General features: G+C 42.6%; 1 protein-coding gene across 3 annotated transcripts; it reads right to left on the reverse strand.

The window, feature by feature from the left end:
* Positions 1–3: 3 nt before the first annotated feature.
* On the reverse strand, positions 4–12,632 carry LOC112458851. 3 transcript variants are annotated; one of them, XM_025022672.1, is made up of 4 exons: positions 11,616–12,632; positions 5,630–5,848; positions 4,977–5,275; positions 4–3,603 (listed from the first exon to the last, which is right to left on the reverse strand). In XM_025022672.1, the coding sequence occupies exons 1-4, from the start codon at positions 11,619–11,621 to the stop codon at positions 3,306–3,308; spliced, it is 822 nt and encodes a 273-aa protein (XP_024878440.1). In that variant the 5' UTR covers positions 11,622–12,632; the 3' UTR covers positions 4–3,305. The 3 variants fall into 3 exon arrangements, with proteins under 3 accessions (XP_024878440.1, XP_024878442.1, XP_024878441.1); XM_025022674.1 differs by having other exon boundaries at positions 4–3,600; positions 11,616–12,631; XM_025022673.1 differs by having other exon boundaries at positions 5,630–5,845; positions 11,616–12,622.
* Between the last annotated feature and the right edge of the window lie 7,900 nt (positions 12,633–20,532).

A 20,532-nucleotide genomic window follows, 5' to 3' on the forward strand; every position in this document is an offset into this window, starting at 1 on the left:
GGCTAGTAATTTTGTAGCCCTTTTATTTTTTGTCCTCTTTTGTTTCGCTGGAAGAAAGGAAAGTAATTTACCGCAAAATGGGACGATCGAAAGGAGGTAGTTACAACGTTTACAAGCAGTATACATTTAGCGTAGACGCGGTTAGACTCGGAAAACGTTTCGGTGAGTACGATCACGGATACATATTGGCACGATTAAATTCAACGCGCAACACTTTTATATCGAATCGACCCATTTTTTCGCGGCTGACATCGTGGCCGATACTGGACAGGATGCTGAATGGATCTCTAAACAGAACAGTAAGTATTATAATTATATAAATACGGAAACGTATACCGCCGATTGAAAATCTGCGAATGCTATTCTATACGCGAAGCTCGAGTTAAACTTCGTTCCACAATTAATTTGCACACTTCACGTTCCTGATTTGATTTTTTTATCAAAAATTCATTCTTTAATTTTAATTCATAATTACAGTCTTCATCTAGACACACGAAGAAGATAAACTTCATAAAATTGAAATATACCGATTTCTCCGTTTAACTGTATTATCGCTGCATGAATCGATGGCATCGTCACAATGGAAAAACCACAAAATAATTTAGGTCAGCTTTTTCCAGCTGTCTTTTTCACGTTCCCGCTTCTTTTCTTCTGTATTTTTTTTTCGATAGATATGATGATCTACGCTTGTTTTTCACGTAAATACCGAATGTGCAACTGAAAGAAACTGCTCTATTTTATTTCTCTTCAAATAGCATTTAAAAATGTGACATTTTAGCATTTTCACGTATTGTGTCGCAAAAAACCTTGAAACCGCAAAATAAAAAAGTACAAAAATTGTGGAAAATAGAAATCAAAATGTCAGAGTTGATATAAATTCTAGAGCGAGAGATTTTCTTCGATTTCTTCATTAGCAGAATTTAGGACAGTATACGTCTCGTAGAGTTGTGAAGTGGAATGTGACCTTTTTACCAATTCTGGTTTTATTGCGATGAGCACAAAAACATCATCGCGAGATTAATTTTGAGTGTGTCGTCGCGTATCATACAAGAGAAGTAAAGAAAGAAATTTTGTTCCTTACATATATCGTAAGTGCAACACACATTAGCGTTACATATATGTATACTTCGTACAATGCGATAGTTAAAAAAAGTAGAGAGCGGTAGTTCCGCTATATCGTGACGCGTCTTGCGTATAACTTTTAGAAATTTCGTTGCTTCGTACAGAGCACAACATCAAAGTAAAGAAGATATTCCTTCGTTACGCGCGCGCGCGCGCGACCATAAATATATACAATTTATATAATTATGTATGTATATATGTATTTATATATTTAATTATATATAAAACAAACGCGCGACTCTCTCTAGGCTGTACGAAACGAGTTCAAAGATGCCCGTTTGAGCTTTCATAAGCTTGAAACGGAATCGAAATCGGTTTTAGAAAATCTAGCAAAAATAAATTGTACCCTTTAGAAAATTCTTTAATGAGATAGTGTATATAACAAGCGAGTCGAGTTTATTTTTACTATACTGACGTAACGATCGATATGAGATTTTATAAAAATACGCGATATCCTTAACGCGTTGATCGCAAGTATCACGACTGGCTGGTGGCATAAAAAATTATTCAGTGTCGCATCGGATTTCGATTCGATTTCAAGCCTCGACCGTATTTGCGACCAAGCATAGACGATAAGCTGACCTCAGATTAATTTTGCATTGTCGGAAGCTCTGCTTAGTTTATCGCGGTGCGTTCGTCGTTTCCGGCCCGAAAGCCGGAATTTCCACCGAGTCGCGTTTTAACATTATAATTTAATTTGCCGGGAATGAGCGCTTCCCGGCCGATTGTCATGGAATAGAAGTTGTGTAAAGCACTTGGACAGTCGTTTAGAGGTTCCCCAAAAAATTCGCGAGATTACGCGAGATTACGCGATGTGCGGCGTCCGTGTGAGATGGCGACTCTGCGCGCGGACAAGGCAACGTAGATTGGCCAAGGGATTTCGGTAAATTGAGTTAAATAATTAATTAAACGGCTAAGAGTTCTAGAATGGTCGAAAGATCGTTTCGTGTCCCTTATTTTACATATGGATCCGTCCGGGGCGAATATTGAGAAAAAAAACGCGCTGAAAATTATCTAGGAAAGATTCTGTCGTCTTATTGATAGTAAAAATTCGGAGATATAATTCCAAAAATACGGCGATCTTTTAATTCGCGGTCGTTTGATCTTTATCTCGCGCGAGAATTGCGATTGAAACCGCGATTGAATTTTCGAGCGTTCGCTCAATTGCATAAAGCGTATCCTACTCGAGCGTTACCGAGCAGAATATAGACAGTTCAACGGATGGCTCGACCCACAATCGTTCTCTCCTCGTCGTCACAGCTGCAATCCGGCTTATATTGACCGAGGACCGCCCCAGTTACCCGTCTATCAGCACGGTGCAGCAAAATTTGCCGAAGAACATTTTAATGGATTTCCCGCACTTCTGTGGAAAGCGACGCGGAAATGTTTTCTTCGGCAATACCACAGATCAAAACACAAGTTTATATTCATTACCGAGATACTTAGGATCGAGTGCATTCGTCGATGTAAAAATCCCCGTCAATATAGATTCACGCGCGCAACTATTTTTCAGAAAATAAACCAGCTAGACTCGCAGCAAATATGCATTCTGTAAGCCTTCTCAGACCACGTGACTTTCCCATTTTACATGTTCTCTCCACATCGAAATTCTTTTTCGATTCCAGACCTAATACTATTTATGCATATTCGCAGTATGTAATAACTATATGTATATATATCGCATATTTCTTGTCGATTCAATGGATCGAATAACTTGTCGATAACGTTATTATATGATCTTCATTATCAATTTTGCGTTTTTTCTCGTGGCAGCGTCACCTTCGCTGAAACTTTACGTTAAATATCTTAATACACATATCGTTACGCGACAAAGACAATAAGACATATCGTATAAAATTGTTCTACAATCTGTCTGATCGCATCTAGAATGAGTCGTGTATCAACAGTCGCCACCGTCTCTTCATTCATTTCTCATTCACACGTTAATTTCGTCATTAAATGACCAATGAACACTCATTGTCAGTCAAAACGTCATCCTAGACGTGGACTGCGTCACGCAGTGTCCCGTGTCTCTTCCGTCGCTTCACAATACTTTCTCTCGCGCGGGGCGAGTTGAGATCCAGACCCTTCCTCAGGCCTCATCAGACGTTATCGCTGAAGGCACCCAAACGATTGCTATCCTGCGGGGATCCAGGATACCGGCCGGGTGCCAGCAGCCAGCCTCACGTCTTGGCGAACTTGTAGACCACACCGAACACCAGCACGCTCACCAGCATCAACACCATTGCGGTCACCACTTTGGCGAAGGCGTTCAGCCCGCTCTCCGTGGGCTGCTGCGATCTCCCGCTCGGCACGCTCTGCTTCGCGGCGAGACCGCGCGCCAGGGCGGGAAAGGCCAGGCTCTGGGTGAAAGTCAACTTGTGGAGGGACTCCGACAGGGAATACGGGCCCACGGAACCGCGGGCCGCAGCCCTCAACAGGGCGTATTCCAAATCCAGAGCATCGAACATGCTGTATCTGCTGAAGAAAGAAATATAGAAATATCGTGATTATTTTACCCTACGCGCTATAATTTATATTTCTTACAGTCGTTTTTATTATATTTAATTACTATACACACTATTCGGCTATTTTGTATAAGCTAGCGTATTCTTGAAAAGCAGTATCTTCAAAAGCATCGAACTTTCTTTTTTTCCTAGAAAAATTTTGTTATTTTAAACGCGTTACTAATATAATTGCTATAATTAACTTAAATAATTGTTCTAATTATTTATTTTATATAGAATATATACATATCTAGAATATATATATCATATAAGCTAACATACTTTTCTGGCAAATTTTTTTCAAAATCTCCCTCGCGACTTTAGCGAAAAGTCTGGCACGAGTACGACAATTCCGGCGCGAGCTCTTAGAATTGAAATAAAAGCGCAGATGAAGGTGTGACGAAGGAGAGCATAAAAGCGGGCCTTTATCAAGACGATCCAATGTCTTGACCTCGCACGAGGTTCGGCGTGCTCGCTCACAAGATTGTAGGATTGCGACAAGCAAAAAGAGAGCGAAATTGGGGCGCGGTTGATCTCAAGATGGGGGAGGGAAAAAAAGCGATTTTCTCGAGGTCCTCGTCGTAGAAAGAACCACTTGACGTTTGCGACGGGGACTCATACAAATGTGCGCGCACGTGTGCAATCGTAACGCTAATACGTCATTGACGTATACCTTCCGTACATTTGCATCGTGTCAAGGTCGTTCCTTGACACGAGTCAAGACCAAGTCCGTCATCGAACGCGTGTATCCTAACAAAAGATTATTTCTACCGTTTGGATCTCTGGGACCTTGCTCGCAACGCGCATACGCGGCCAAGGATAAGGTCGGAAAATAGATATTTGCGTTGCCGATACTTTTACGAGTATAAGGAACCGTAGAAGTAGAGATAATATTTCTTACAATAATACTTGTCGAACTTGTCGCGCAACTGCTTCGAAATTCTGTCCATGATGACAGTCTCTGCTGTGTGTGCGTCAGTATTACTAACTTTGCTCATTCATTGTGATTACAACTTTAGGGGAAGTTACCACCCTTTGTTTATTGCACACGATATAACAGATAGTCAAAATTTTATATGTTTGCTATAATTTTTCTAATCATTTTATGCATTATCATTAAAAGAATAAAAGTAAATTTAAATGAAAGAATAGAGAAAGATAAAGAAACAAGATCGCATTTGACAAGGACCAAAATCAATGGTCAAAACGTCATGAGATTATACAAATAAATAACTTTTGCCAGTTAGCGTCGAACATAATTTATTTCTTGAAACAAGATCAGTTCATCGGCCGAAGATGTTGGACGGAGTGCGAGCCAAATGCGTGAACGAGCATCAAATCAATTACCTGCTACTGCGTCTCCTGTCCTGCGAGTGCATCGACACGATCGCTGAACTCGGCATCGATCGCAGGCTGCCGGTGGTCGAACTTGAGGGACTCGGCGGCGCGGGCCGGTCCTCGTGGTCCTCGTCTATCGACGTCCTATCCGGCGACGGCGGACACTTCGCCCCCGCGTTATGGTGGTTGTGATGAAGATAATGCAGCTGCAGTCGCGCGTGATCCGGATGCAGCAAGCTGGCGCGACGCGATTGCTGCGGCGTCATCGCCGGGCTGTTGCAGGTGACACCGCACGGCGACGGCGATGCCTTTAACGCATTTCACAAAAGTTATATATATTTTTTTCACACGATGACAAATCGTGAATCGACAATTTGCGCGAGAGGATCTTAATAAAAACATGGTTAACTCTTTACGCGGAAAGGACCATGTTTTTATTAAGATTTGCTCTAATTATTGTTCTAATTATAAACCTAAACATTTTCGTGTTAGAACGTTTGATGCCCGGTAGAAATTTAATTTACGGCGTGTGCAAGAGTGTCTCGAGAATACTTATGTTTGTTCGATTCACTCAAGCACACTTGAAGAGTATTGACCTATTGACTTTATTGACGTACATGTTGGGGATTTGATAAGAAAATAGTATCGCGTAAAACTCGCACCTGGATGGATTCGATGCCGCTGTCGTTGACACTTTCCTGCACATCTGGGAATATAAAAGCTGGAGCCTGTCCGTCGGCATCGGCTCTGGGCGAGTCGCTGGGCCATACCTGAAGAAGAGGTAGTCCCCCGCGCGTCTCGTTGCAGACTTCGGCGATAACAACGTTGCTCGATGATACCCCGGCATTGAGGCACAAACCCAGCTCTCTCAGTGGTTTCTGCTAAACGACTTACAATTAGCAGTTTTATTTATGATTTTTGTCATAAATTCTGTATATTTTTTTTACGGAACAAAATTTATTTTTTTTTGTTCTTCGCACACAGAGATTAAAATGTGTCGAAGTAAAATGTGTTTTAAAAATATCAATTAGAATACAAACGAGATTTACTGAAGTTTTGTTGTTTGCGGCATGCACTCAGAACTGTATTGACTTTGAAATATTACGTAGGCTCGTATCGTGCGAGAACACCTTGCGACTTTTAGTTACCCGATGGCTCTCGATAATAAATATCGCCGCTGGGGAAACTTGGTAATGTCGTCGTGGCACGAGACAAACATTTTCTGCGTTCGCGCCGTATAAAAGGCCGGTCCTTCACGGCTGGATATTAGCATGTGAAATATTGAAAAGAAATATTTTTAGCCACGGTCGCGACGGTCGCGTTTCAAGAGCAGATTAATCGATCCGATACTTAGTTATTTCGCTGCCGCGAGCTTTACTTCCATCCTAATGACGTTTAAAAAGAGTATAACAAAAGTAACGGGGAAAATCTCGCGTAGACTTTTTTGTTAAGATAGAAAAATATCTCGAAGCTCCTGACACACGATTGAAACATCAAATCTTTTATCTTGTTGGATAAATAAAGCACAAATTTCACAGATTTCGCAGATTGCTATTGCAAAATAGTGAAAAATTGAAACTTCCGTGCGATACGCTATTTTCAGCGTATTTGTCACGAAATATCATGCACGTGTCCACTTATCGTTCATTCGTAATCTCACACAATATCTTTGACGTCATATCAGTGATATAATTATATTAATTTTCGTGGAATATGACTAATTACAGTTAAGAGTCCGATAAATTCCCCGAAAGATACTGTCATTCTTTATAAAATTAGTAACATAATTAATAGGTCACGTAAATTTTTAAATTGTAAATAGTTGTTAAAAATTATTAAGAATCTTATCAAGAGATGCGTCCCACGACAAGTATATTTTTCAAGTTTATTTAAATTACGTACATTTCGTAAATCCGTTCATGAGCGAGACGCTACAGCGTATCCGTTAGAAGAAGGAAAACTTTGCTAGAAATAAACACTTGTTGTTTTTAAATAAGTCGGTGTTATTGAAAGATGCAGATATTGGAGAATATAGATTTTTCCGATAATATTCTGCGATCATTGAAATATTAGACTCTTAGAGTACAACAGGCTTTCTATCTTGTTGAAATTGGATGCTTTTATCTGCAAATATATTTTATTAATGTAATTCTTTTATAAATACAACCTTTTATCAATACAATCTTTTATTAATACAACCTGGGCACGTATTGCGGAACTTTTCGGAGTGGATTTCAAACGGAATTGTACCTACAGCTATTTCCTAGATTTTCTATTGTATTTCCTAAGGAAAATGGAATAATTCCGACTGGAATTCATTTCGAAAACGTTCCATAATACGTGCCCTGGATTAATCTTGGCTCTCGAATGACGTCATTGTGCGCACGTGGAAAAAATAAATTCCTATATGTTAAAAATGGTCCATCTATTTCCAAGTTACTGAATAATGTCGGTCGATATTCGCCATCGTTTAATTTTATGTATGTATTCTATGTATATATTCTATGGTATTGGGTTATGAATCAGGATTGAAGAACCGGCGTTATCGTTTACACCGCCGTCATGATTTACCAAAATGAAGTGTAAAGCGCAATCTGAACCGTCATCTTTTCATAACTTCTCAATGAATTATTATTTCTACCTTCGCTCGTGCCTCACCTTCGGCCTTTTCGCGCCAGGGCTTATTCGTCGCAAGGGCTCTCTATCCGTCGATCGAACGATCTTGATTTTTATTAAACCCTGCCGACGATGTGTTGTGTGGACAACACGATGGATAATAATAAATACACGGTTTAAAGTTCAAAATGTCTCGCACGTCTCGCTGACCGAGAATCGCACTCACGCAGCAGGATGGCGCGCGTCCACCGAGACTGGCCGCAAACTGGGGAATAAACGGCTCGCTGGTTTCCGGTGCGGCGAGCTTGCAAAGGTCGCCCCGGTGTACAAAAAAGCGTCGAGAGAAAAAGGCGACAGGCCGCAAAAGCAATGCGAAATGGATCGATGAAACGCGAGCAAGAGGAAGTGCGGTTGTTGAAAAAAAAAACGCGTATAGCTAGTCCCGAAATTTGGAATCTGCTTTGCCCTCTTTCGAGAGAATTAGAAAGAAAGAGAGATCTCTTTCTAATTCTAAATCGTTTTCTGCAGAATATTTTCACAACTATAAAGAATAATAATATTTCGAATATTTTTCGCTATTCTATAAAAAGAGGGCTAATTCGGACCCCTCGGAAAATAAAGTCAAGGGCTGGCCACGGAAGAGTGCGAAACAGATCGATAATGTGCGAGCGGGAAGTGTGTCGGGCGATATGACGAGGGTCGTACCCGAAATATACAATATATCTGTTGACAAATCGAAATAAAACACGAAACTCGCAGTTATACCGCTTCGTCGATAGGCGAGAAAGAGAAAAACAGAGTCGCCGATGAAACGAAAATGTTGAAAACCTGTCGCCCGAGATGTCTCCGCACAATTTCTCCCCTCGATTCTTCTATTCCATTGCCATTTCTTAATGTTCGCGCTAAGCAAAACCCATCAAACGTTTATTGCCTCGCGGAATGATTCCGAGTCACGCTAAAAGTCGTAGGGGGGAAATGCATGGTGTTCAAATCGATAATGCAAAGTCTCTCTTTTTAAAGTGCGAACTCGTTTCCGCTGTGATAAAAAGTCAATTCGTCGCAGATGCGGATTCTTTTCCGTAATAGATCATTGTTATTGAGCAATAAAAAGAATTTGACTAATTCGGGGGAAAAAAATCACTGTTTCATCCCCCCTTTTTTTTGGAGAACAACTCCCAGAATTTGTGCGTCGCATCTCACTCGTCGCGTCTGACATTCAAGATCTCCCGCTCGAATCAGACCGCGGGAAAAAGACGCAAAATATCGAGCGTTACTTCGCATATTCGAACGCAATTTGCGTGCCAGATGAGTAAATGTTTTTTTTCTTCCTTTTTTTGCGAGACTTCCAAATGGAAGCTGCGAGATGCGTACTTGGCAGCACTCCAAATTGACTAGTGGAAAACCCCGCGAAGGAGCGCGAGGAAGATTGCGATGGGGTAGCTGCGAGAGTATCTTAGAGCTCTTCCTTTCATCTCCGAATTTGATTAATTCAGAATCAACTAGGAGTCGAGAGGTCTGCAATCAAGAGGATATAGACTAACAAAAATGATCAAATGTACTATACACATCAGTTACATCAGACCGATTCGAAAAAAGCAATAAGTGGACTTTTCGCACCATCAACATATAAACCAACAAATATTTATCGTTTTATTACGGATATCTTTGTTCTAAAATTTTCAAAAGAAATTCGTAACAATGGTGCAATTTGATTAGTTTTGTGAGTGTATGTCGCGAATCCCTTTGGAATAACCGCAACGTTGAGAGGTCGCGAATTTTAAACAATTCTTGCAAACAGAAGTTACGAAACTTCAAGAGTCGCTCTCAAGTCAAACAACCTCGCGAAAAGTTGAAAGTATATTGTTCCGTACCGAGAAACTCCGCCGTAATGCAAATCTCGTAATGCATTTTCCCGAATCTATTTAATCTAACAGCCATGAAATGTGGCAATCAACGTGTCGTGCACCACGCTAGCCCCGGCACGATCGGAAACTTTTGCCCTCCATTAATTTATCTTGCAGATTGACACGTTTTTGAAGCTCTCCGTTGAAAGGTATCTTGCGCGTCGCGTGTATGTCAGTTTTCGTGGGCAGGGTTAATTCATAAGGGGTCACACACTTTGCGTTGCTTAGGCTCAGTTTCACAAGTTTCGGTTAACTTAGTTTAACCTTAGATTAACTAGATTAACATTCTTCGTCTCTTTCTAAGGGGGACGTTAGAAGGAGACGAAGAGTGAGTTAATCTAAGATTAAAAGTTAACCGACACTTGTGAAACTGGGCCTTATTCGATCGAACGTTCTACGTGAAGGAACTGATAAAATTTTAACGTAACATACTCGTTTGTGATTCTTTCTGAGGTTCTGAAAGGTCATTAGAAATGAATTACGAGGATAGCTAATCGATTGGAAACTCGAAAGGGTGGCCGTTAATAGTACCAGGACGGAGTATATACTGATTCACATAATATAACTGCATAAAGAGACACGCTTGTTCGTGACCATGACTGTAAGATCTCGTCTTCCTGTCTGGCCTTGGCACGCGTCGGCGGTCGATGAGGGCAAGAAAAAAGGCACGGAGATCGTTTTCCTGGCACGATGCCTGTCTCGACTAAATGAAAAGTTCCCTTGCTCGGAACCATTATACTTTCCGACACTTTTCCGTGCATATTTATTGCGTATGAAAATGTTTTCAAACAATAGACTCACGGTCTCGCAATCTCGCGAATTTCTGACAGATTGATCTTGTCCAGCCATTTAACTATCACAATGGATTTGTATCTCACTACAGATATTTAAATTATCAGAAAAAATAAATATAATTAGAATAATATTATTTACTAGAAGAGTAATATTATTTTAACTTGAGAATTTAATTTCGCGATGTATTTTATAATTTTATACGGCCTGTTGATTATGGTTTAAAAAATGGGAGAACAAGAGAACTCGACAAAAGAGCTATTAAGCAAAACAAAGCAGAAGGGTATGGCAAAGAAAGTTTCTCATATGGAAATATAAAGCCGTTTGCCGTGTATGTGAGTTACATCACCTTTTAAATTTCTTTGGTTGCTTAGTGCCGCTCATAAACTGAATTCAACAAGTTTTCATAGCAGCCATCCCGGTGTAATTTAATTCAACATCACAAAATGTATTCCAGAAACGTAGGTACCGAAAGCGATAAAAGTAAAGGAATGAAATGCAAAGTAAATTCATTTCGCGAAACGCACATTTGTTACAGATACAAAAAAATTATATAGATATAAAGATGTGAAATACATAATCAAACAATCGATTTGAGCGAGAAAAATATACTACATAAAAATGTATTTTCAATTTATTTCACATAGACGTTCGATTTATTTTAGCAATAACTGTTATTAAATTGGTTTATCCCCCACGATACCAAATATTTGCGTTGCAACAGCAACGGTTTACCGATCGCTCAGGACGTTCTCCCCGACCCACCTGTATGCTTCTTGCATAGTTGACTTTCGATAAGGGACGCGATGGATTTTCAAGCAACAAGCAATCGACGGTTTTATTTTAAACGACACTGATTGTAAAAGCAATTTGTGCACCGACCGTGTTCCGTAGAATTTTATGTAATAACTTCACGAAATAATAATTTCAGCAAAAATATCGATCACACAAAAAATCAGATCACTTCCCTCAGTCACGCTTAACGAGCGGCTTGATTGACGGAGAACCGAGGATCTTGTCTACATTTGGAGGGATAAAGTCATAGTGGTCTATCAATTTTTTTTTAATGTTTTCTCGCGTGCATAGACGCAATCTATACGATATATAAATTGCATTTATGCACACAAAAAAATATTTTTAAAAATTTGACTTACATCACTGTGGTTTTTTACCCCTCCATTTATATTCCACCTTCAGAAATCATCTTCCATAAGTCATGATCATTTCGAAATGAAATCGAGAGGGGATCAACGGACGCGAGAGAGTTTATGTATCTGCACTTCGAGTTTAGAGGAAGGGGCGCGCGTCGCGTCGGTCATCGACAGCAGGCTCCTACCTGCATGCTCCTGATCGCATGCCAGAAGATCCCGGCACGATCCTCCGAGGCGTCCGTTTACGTGGTCCAGGTTTACGAACGGGTGCTCTCTCGCACGCTCGGTCTCCTCGAGGTTCGAACTGTGACTGGATACTGGATCCGGCCGCGCGCGCGGCAGGACCGTGCGGTGTGCTTCGCCGCGCGGGGATTGCCAGTGGTCCGGCAGTCACGGATACGGGAAGGGGTAAAAAGCCAGGCGGCAGAGGAAGGACGGACGAGGGGGTTGTTTTCGCTGTGTGCCGCTCGGGGGGTTGAGAGTGGACCGACGCTTATCGGGCGCTCGCGAACCGCATCGGCAGGTGGAAAGATCGGACGTATAGCTTGAATTTTAGCCCGAATTGATTTTTTCAGGAGGAGCCTTCCTTTACGCGGGGAGGGGGAGAAAAAAAAAACACAGAAAGCCCATCGTACATTCTACTTGTTGATTATTTTATTTCGCTAAATGTGTAACTCGCGTTGTGTTGTGTAAACTTTATCTTCGAAATGGACTTTCCTCTTGCGCGGTAAAGCTGGAGTGTGATAGACTTCGCACTCCGCGCTCGCTCCGTTTTTTAAAATTATTCACACACACGCACGGACTTTAATTAAATTCTTTAGATTCGAGCTAATTTTCCTATGTAAAGCTCTTTACACTAATATTGCTGCAATTAACTTTTCAATTACCTTAACAATTAAATTAAAGCAAAAAGTAGAATGTTAATTAATTTTAATTAAGCAAGAAAAATAATTACGCTGAGATCAATTATCCTAATGAGTTCAATTGATACGTTTCCATTATCGGAAGCCTAACGATCAAAGATCGTTTTCATATATCGATATCTGAATTCGATAAAAATATAATGAGTTTAGTTTCGTTTTCCATCGGCTAATCAAATCTGTTATCTCTCCCGCAGCAGCCAATTCGATTGATTGTTAATCCACGGTGCGTTCCAATTACATTTTGCTAATTAAACTAATTACGTACTTTTACAACAGATGTGAGATAGGAATACCAATGATCCATTGATTGATGTATTTTAATACATTTATCAAATGGCGATTAAATATTTATTTAGAGATCCCAGTAAGAGAACATAGATACATTTTATATATATATATATAATAGTGATAAATATCAAATTTTGGTCGTACTCTTCACTGATATTGCATAATCTCGTCACGAAATATATTTTACATTTATCACGTGTCTCGGGTTCTAAGAAACGTGCGGATTAAGTCGAACATAGACAAAAGCAGAAAGAAAATTGAAAGATAAAAAGAATAAAATCGGATTTAACAGGGATTTTCGAAGAACGGACGGCAGCATGTCTTTGATCATAAGAATCATAAGGATGCTGTTCTAGGCAAAGACAAAAGTACAAAGCTGTCTAGCTCGTATTTTATATTTTTATAAATTAAGGATAAACAGAAAGAAGCTTTTACCTCTTATTAAATAAGAAGGTAACGTATGTAAAAATATAGATGGAATCAAGTAAACAAATAACAATGAGCGAGTGAAAATGCAAAAGAGTGTTATTGCTGCATCAGGAATGAGACCGACTCAAGGAAACTGTCAAGGTTGACATCTGGAGGACATGACGACATATCGAGAACCGAGAACCTTCGAAATTTGGGACACAAGTTTAAAAATATCTCCTGATCCGGTGCAAACACGAGCGTCAAATCCTGATGATAAACTGAGGGAAAAAAGACAACTGCGCAAAAATCCGTCCTTTTCCTGTTTTAGTCGTTGCTCTTCGAACGTCCTGTCCGTTGCATGACAACGTGGCGAAATTAATATGGAAACGCCGAGAGGCGTCCAGAAATGGAACACGTAGGAGAAGATTTAACGCTCGGTTGTCATACAAATCAAAGTGACCCCAACCAATTTTCAAACAACTGTATGCTGTTCAAAAACTAACAGTTTAAGTGGATCGCAAAAAATTCTAGAATTAAGTTTAAACATTGTAGAATGTATTCTCATTAGAAAAAATTAATTTTTTGAGTGGCATGTTCAAAAAAATCCTTTAAAAAATGTCCAAAAAAAACAATGTGACAAGAGGATTAAAACAGATAATAAAACGCGCTGTAACCGGTGAGGAAAAACGCGTATTTGTGATCGGGATAGATGCAATTTATCATGTCACGGGAAGCCCGAGAGAGCCGATAAAGCGTGCCGGATGAATGTACAGAATAATGCATCTTTACGCTTGCCGAGGTACACTCGAAGGGTAGCACCATTAGTATTGTCGAGGGTGGGAATGGAGAGGTTGATGGTGTATGGGAAGGACGTGATTGTGCTATCTCAAGAAGAGAAAAGAAAAATCGTGAAAGAGAGAGGATTGTGCAGGAGGACAATGCGAATTTTGAGAAGAGAATCTGCGACGAGCCGGGAACGTTCAGCAACAAATGATCGCGAGGAATGGAATTGTCTCGGAAAATGCACCGAGACACGAGGATGCAGGAAGAAACGAAGAAAGAACTAGCGGTGACAAATGAGTGCAAGTGCGCGACAGCGAAATCTTCCGTGCCTTTTAACTGCCCTGTTTACAGTGTTTACCCTTGTATATTGTTGCAATATAAGTGAAAAACTTTCACTCCCAGATTCCTCGAAAGGTCCAGAGAACCCCACGAGGGCGCACTTCGAAGTTTCATCGGCAAGTACGATCGAGTGCAGTTTCGCCGGCGCGCGGTGCCTTCGATTTCCATCGACTTCGATAACCGGATGCATCCCCGAGGTCGCTAGACTATCGCGATGCAGGAGATACCGGGATCGGATGCACCGTTGGTCACAGGTGGAGCGAAATAAATCGAATCAAGAGGGAGGGGGGAACGAGGGAACGATCAAGGTAAGACGAGGACGGGACGCGCGGCCACGTGAGGAAGGGGACGTGGAGCAGGACGCGACGCCGGCGCGGCAGGAACCCCGTAGGTCAAGGTCACCACCACCGGCCAACCGGCAGGGGGTGAGCACTGGCCGTTATGTTACGGCCCTGGGAAGTTCCCGCTTCGTAACGCCGCCGGCGACTAGCGAGGCCTCGGTGTGTGCAGGACGATCTCTTCCGACTCCCCTTCGACCCCCGCTGAAATCGATATACCTACACCTATTTCCCGACAGCTCTCCCGACCCCGACCGGTCCGTGTATGCAGGCAAAACAGGGCCTGCGGATCCTGATGCGCCACGCAATGCGACTGCAACGCAATTTTGCGAGGCACGTGTGCCGCGCGTCATGCGTCGTGACTTACAATGATAATTAATTGACCCGAATTTAACGCCGTTAAACGGAAGGGAACCGTCGCTGTCGCGTCACTCGGCGGTACACGATTTTCGCACATAAACGCAAAAGTGATCGATTTTTTTGGCGGGGAGGGGAGGGTTGTACATCATCTAAATTGCCTTGATATGCGGACGAGTGGCGTAACGCGCATCATATTACGTCAATTGATGTGCCATAAGTCCTCCGAGACCGATTCATATCCGGTAAATTGAGTACCGGAGACGCGCACAGCCCATTTAGTCTCAAGACGGTCCGAAGATCGACAAGGTCTTACGGTCAGGAGGGATAAATATCTCGAGGGTATAGCGCTTGTGAAATTTTGCATCGCTTACCGAGATGTTCTATCGATCATCGGCAGATAAATATGACGCTTTCAGTTGATTGCATACGATTTTTTATTTTATCTCGAAGGTGAGTCGCATCTCGCGAACCTTGTTAATAATTTTATTCACATCGATTATATTATCTTTTAAAAATATATTATTATTTATATCTAAATCTAAGTCCTCTTTCAGGAAAAAATTGCATTCTTTTTTATTATAGAGATTATTTTAGGATTCAGTTTGAATTATTTAACTCTAGCGCGATGAATAGCAAGAAGAGAAATTGCGGCGTTTATGCGGTTTAAAGCGAGAACAGGATCAAGTACGGAGTTTTGCGCTTAGCCGGCACGATTTAGTGAGGCCGTTCGGTCAACTGCACGAGCTAACTACCGCGCATTCTGCAAGGTGTGTGCATGACAAATCCCTCCTATCCCGCGAAACAGAGAGCGCAGACTTCTGAATATTCAGCAGCACGTAATACTACTAAAGGACTTTCTATTTTAAGCGTCTCAATATTGCGGAAAATATAAATAACCTCGCCTTGAAGACGTCCGTTTCGAGGGACGATTTCCCTCTGCAAAATATCAAATTAAACCGGCGTGTGTAAATTAAAAAGTGAGAGGAGATTGATAAAACGAAATGTATACCGTAATGTAATCTCCCGATTTCCTGTTTCGGCAAAACACTAACTAATACATTTCTATTAACCGCGTACCTGGTTTATGTATAGATTGCGTATAAACGTTGCTCGAATTTTCATGTTTTATGCAAGTGCTGACCGCCGATCGATGTAAACGGCCGCGAGGACGACATTACCAAAACCGCGTTGCATTTATTTCACGACATTATTACGAAAATTCCGGCTCGCTGCCGTTCGCGCGCGTTCTGTGAGGAATTGGAAAATTTAATGAAGTCTCGTTGTGGCACGTCACGCACATATCGTGAACTGGCATTTTCATGTTCGCTTTGATTAATTCAGTCTCTAAACTTTGACAGTGCGTCGCGTGCCTGTGTACCATAACACACGTACCGTGTGCGTATGTAGAAACGAGCGACTTCGCGCGAGTCTCGATAAAAGTCGAGCAAAAGTATAGCGAAAATTTATGCGAATTAATACACTGAATGCCAGACTTATTTTGCTCGTTTCTCCGCCTACGCCTGCAGAGTGAAATTTTCACTTTAGAGAGTTTAGAGCTCCGTCTCGATAAAATATTAAACAATATAAGCGAATTGTGCAATATTATTATACGTAATATACGTTATTATTTCAATATTAATCATTTCAATATTTTAAATATTATAAATATTGAAATATAATTTCAATATTATTTACACGATTACAAATGTTATTTTTTACTAGTTTTATGCATTTTTTGAGTTTGAGGTCACCGATGACCGGCGCGATGTCACTGAAAGTTTCATTGCCGATCATTGGTGATCGGCATTCAACGGTATTCAACGTATTAACCATCGCGCAAATAATTTATTTCCAATTATATATAAAATCATTATCGATGATGCTTGGAGAAGAGAGACCTTGATGATCGATTCGCGATGGCAGCAGCTGTTCGACAACGCGGTCGCACCGATGTATGATCACTCACAATCATTCAATTAATATCTTCGCCGATCTTCTATTAATACGATCCATCTCATAAAAGTCATTTATTACTACGACCATTAAGCTGCCTCTTGAATCGAACGCTTTGAGACAAGATATAAATTCGCGGGACGGTGACCGACCAGATCGATCCTCGCTCGATCGTCGGTCGATCGAGGACGTCGCGATCGAGGATCGAGGATCGGCACACAATATGTCAAATCAACGAGAGATGGAGCCCGTAGTGTAGGAACGAGCGATCCTACACGGTGTGCACAAAATATTGGTAGCGGTGATCGGTGACGCTTTGGCCGCGGGCAGAGAAAGCTCACCGCCTCGAAGGCTTCGTCGAAGGCGCCCCGGCTGCTCCTTTTGCCGCCGACACGCCGCGCGTACCATTGCCTCGTCTCTTCTTTCCTTTCACCGCCGTGGCATATGTCACGTCAGGGCCGCATCGATCTGTCCCGAAAGACTCGTCTTTTTCACGATGACAGGGTACACGATAAAGCCCCGAGGAACCGAGGGACCAGCCGTCTCTATCCCGCCCCCAAGAGTCTCGTGGTACGCGACGTTTCGTAAACGTCTCTCGCGATCGGAGAATTTACGTCACCCATCGAATTTAAAATTCGTATAACGTATTGAAATTCCGCCCCTCGAGGAGTTCCGTTGAAGATCCCCGCGCGCGTTAAGTCCTGGGGATTAGATCAGCAGGATCGAAAACTATTTTACTACCCCGAACATGAAATTATATTCCAAATCACTCTATTTGCCGAGGATTAAATTATATACGTTCGCCGCCGCGCTACGTATCTCAATAACGTTTCCTCATTTTTTACGCTCGGTGCTATTACCATTGACATTTCGTTCTATTCTTTTCTTTCTTTTTTTTTTTAAGTTCGCCGATTTAGTCAATCGCATAGATCATCGCAATTCACTTGGGCGGCAAATTAATTTGACAGCCCTGTTCCACGATTTCGTGGCTGATTGCCGTCGATCTCGCAGATTTTTCTCGAGGGCGTGCCGACGCGACGTGTGATGGCTGTATTCGCCGACGATGGATCCAGTCGGTGGATGACCTTATCGATAACTCGAGATCCTCCGAGGTCTCCGAGCCGCTTTCTAAGCGCAGTCCGGCATGGCAGCGTGGAAGGGACGCGGCCGGCGCTATCACGCTCCGTTCGGCGATCGCAATTACGTGAATCATCGCTGCACTCGACCACCGGCTCGAGAAAACGTAACCTGCCACTCGCTCGACGAAGATGGGTGCGAATCCATCCGCGTGCACTTCCTGCTCTCGCAGCGATCGAGCGAGCGAGCGTGACCGGGACCCCGGATCCCGCGGATCCTGATCGAGGAAGTCCATCGCGAGAGGAGGATCTTCCCGTTTCTCTACGAGGGATTTTTCTCGTCTCGCAATGATTTAACGATCCACGTGACTGATCGCGCCGGTCGAACGCGCAATGAAATTTGAGGGAAATGTCTGAAGATAAGAATGCCGTTAAGACGCGTAATTGAACGATAATGATAGCGCGTTTCGATACTTTCGCGCCGCTACTTAGGCAAGCTAAGTGGCATTTTGCACGGTCGCTGGTTTTATATCTGGCAAAGGGCAAATTCCTGGCGCGTGTGGATCCGCGGCGGATCCCGATGGTGACGATGTCTCGATGCACCTGCCTGCGATCAAATCGGAAAGATACGCGCCATTGTAAGATCGGCACGACGAGAGACCGAAGCGCGGAGATCGAGGCGAAGTAAATGTCGTTATCAAACAGCCACTGATCTTAAGACGCAAGTTTTGTATTTATTGCGATATAGCCGTGCGTTAGATCGAGACATACTTTCTAGCGGTTTCGAGCTTCACTGTTCGGTGAACATTGTGTCGACGATTGCACCATGTGGAGAGGCGCGCAATATCCGATTATGCTACTGAAAAATACGAAATACGCCATAAAGTCGAGAGACGCTTCATTTTTTTTAACGCGCAAACGTGCTACAAAAGTCATGACCAGAATTTTTAATCCGAACAAAGGTCGTTCAAGATAAGCCTAAAAATAATTAAAATAATAAAGTTGTGCTAATAAAATAAAAGAGGTTGTTAAACGCCGTTGACGCCGTGACACGTGCTCGCGAATCACGTTCGTCGCGTGTACAATCGCGCATTGCCGCGCCGTGGAATTCGCAGTCGACAAAGGGCGCATTCTCGGCGTACGGGTCCACAATGCTTTCCTCACCGAGTTATCGGCTCGTGACGAAAAGCGAGGTCCGCGCCGGAATCTGCGGAGAGATTCGCGAGCACCGCTTGGCATTTATCCCGGCCGAGAGTCACAGACGATGGTGAAATAAGCGCGTTCGCGCGGGCCCGTCCAAAATGCCAAACGAGCCCTTGCCCTCCTCCTCCCCCCTCCCTCCCACCCAGTCCTTTTCTCTCTTTCTCCCGCTTTGACATTTGAAAAAGAAGATCTGCCCGGACGACGACGCCCGCGGGTGATTATGGCACCGCGCGCGCGGAATTGCGTCGAGAAGCGGCGCCGCCGCGGCCGCTTTCGAGAGATGATTGTGCGATATTGTGATATTTCGATCTATCGGTCTATCATTAACTGCCGCGCGAAGCAACCAACACCCGGTCCATTAAATGAGACTACATTGACGATCGTTTCACTTTCGACCGCAGATCCACGACGGCAATGATGATGATAGATCGGGTGCGGTGCAACGCGACGCGATGTGGTATTCCATTCGTGTAAAATAATATTGCAAGAAAATCGCAACGGCACGGCGGCGCGGCATAAGGAGCGAACGAACGAATGTTTATTCGCTTCATTTCTCGGCGTTATGTAAAAATCTTAGGTCATCGTAGAAAGCTGCCGCGCGCGATGCAGGCAAATTTTCGCGATTTGTCGATCGATATAAACAAATATTACGTAAAAACGCTCGGACGTTAGTGATAACGTTAAATGGTATCGTTCGCGCGACTTTCCAGCAATTACGCTTAACTCGGGAACGCCCTATTTTCTACTCGGCGTTCGTACCCGATGCACGTAGTCAGATTCGCGTGTTCGCTGGCCGTGTTCTACGACATTGCCGGAAGCGCGGATAAAATGTGCGAAAGCTCGACGTTGCAAGCCTGATGGTTACGGAATTCGTGGGATAATTCGAATCGCTGGAATCGTTGCAACATTTCATTTCGCTACGACAATAGAGAGTATTTTTAACGGGCGTATCTGAGGATACGCTTCTCCATCGGGGAAATGACTGGCTGCGGTTTTAAAGTCGATAAACCGAGAGGCGTTTAAGGAGCGTTAATTGAATCCACGATGTGCGAGAGGCAAATATCGTCGTCATTTCTCCGATGGCGTCTCAACGGCGACGCTACCTCCGCAATCCCGACATTCCAATCGCATCCTCGAAATGCTTCGTCCTCGAAGATGTACTTTGATTTTACTCGCCGAAATACTGAGCGATCTGAAGGCAATTTTATTCGTTATTCTATTGGCCTTGACAAACTTACATCATCTCTCGCTACTTCTCATCGCTTTCTCGTTTTGTTAACTTGTAAACTTTTCTAAAATGCCAGCGATGACTGTATGTCCTTGTTTAGGTAAAAAAAATCACGAAAATATTCTCGTCTCGTTCGAAAATAACCAAACCAGAGCTCTAGTTCTCAACGTTGCAATGTTTATTTTTGACTTACTTTCGAT

Source organism: Temnothorax curvispinosus, unplaced genomic scaffold (assembly GCF_003070985.1).
Source record: "Temnothorax curvispinosus isolate PA1 unplaced genomic scaffold, ASM307098v1 QBEX01009282.1, whole genome shotgun sequence".
Classification (NCBI taxonomy): Eukaryota; Metazoa; Arthropoda; class Insecta; order Hymenoptera; family Formicidae; genus Temnothorax; species Temnothorax curvispinosus.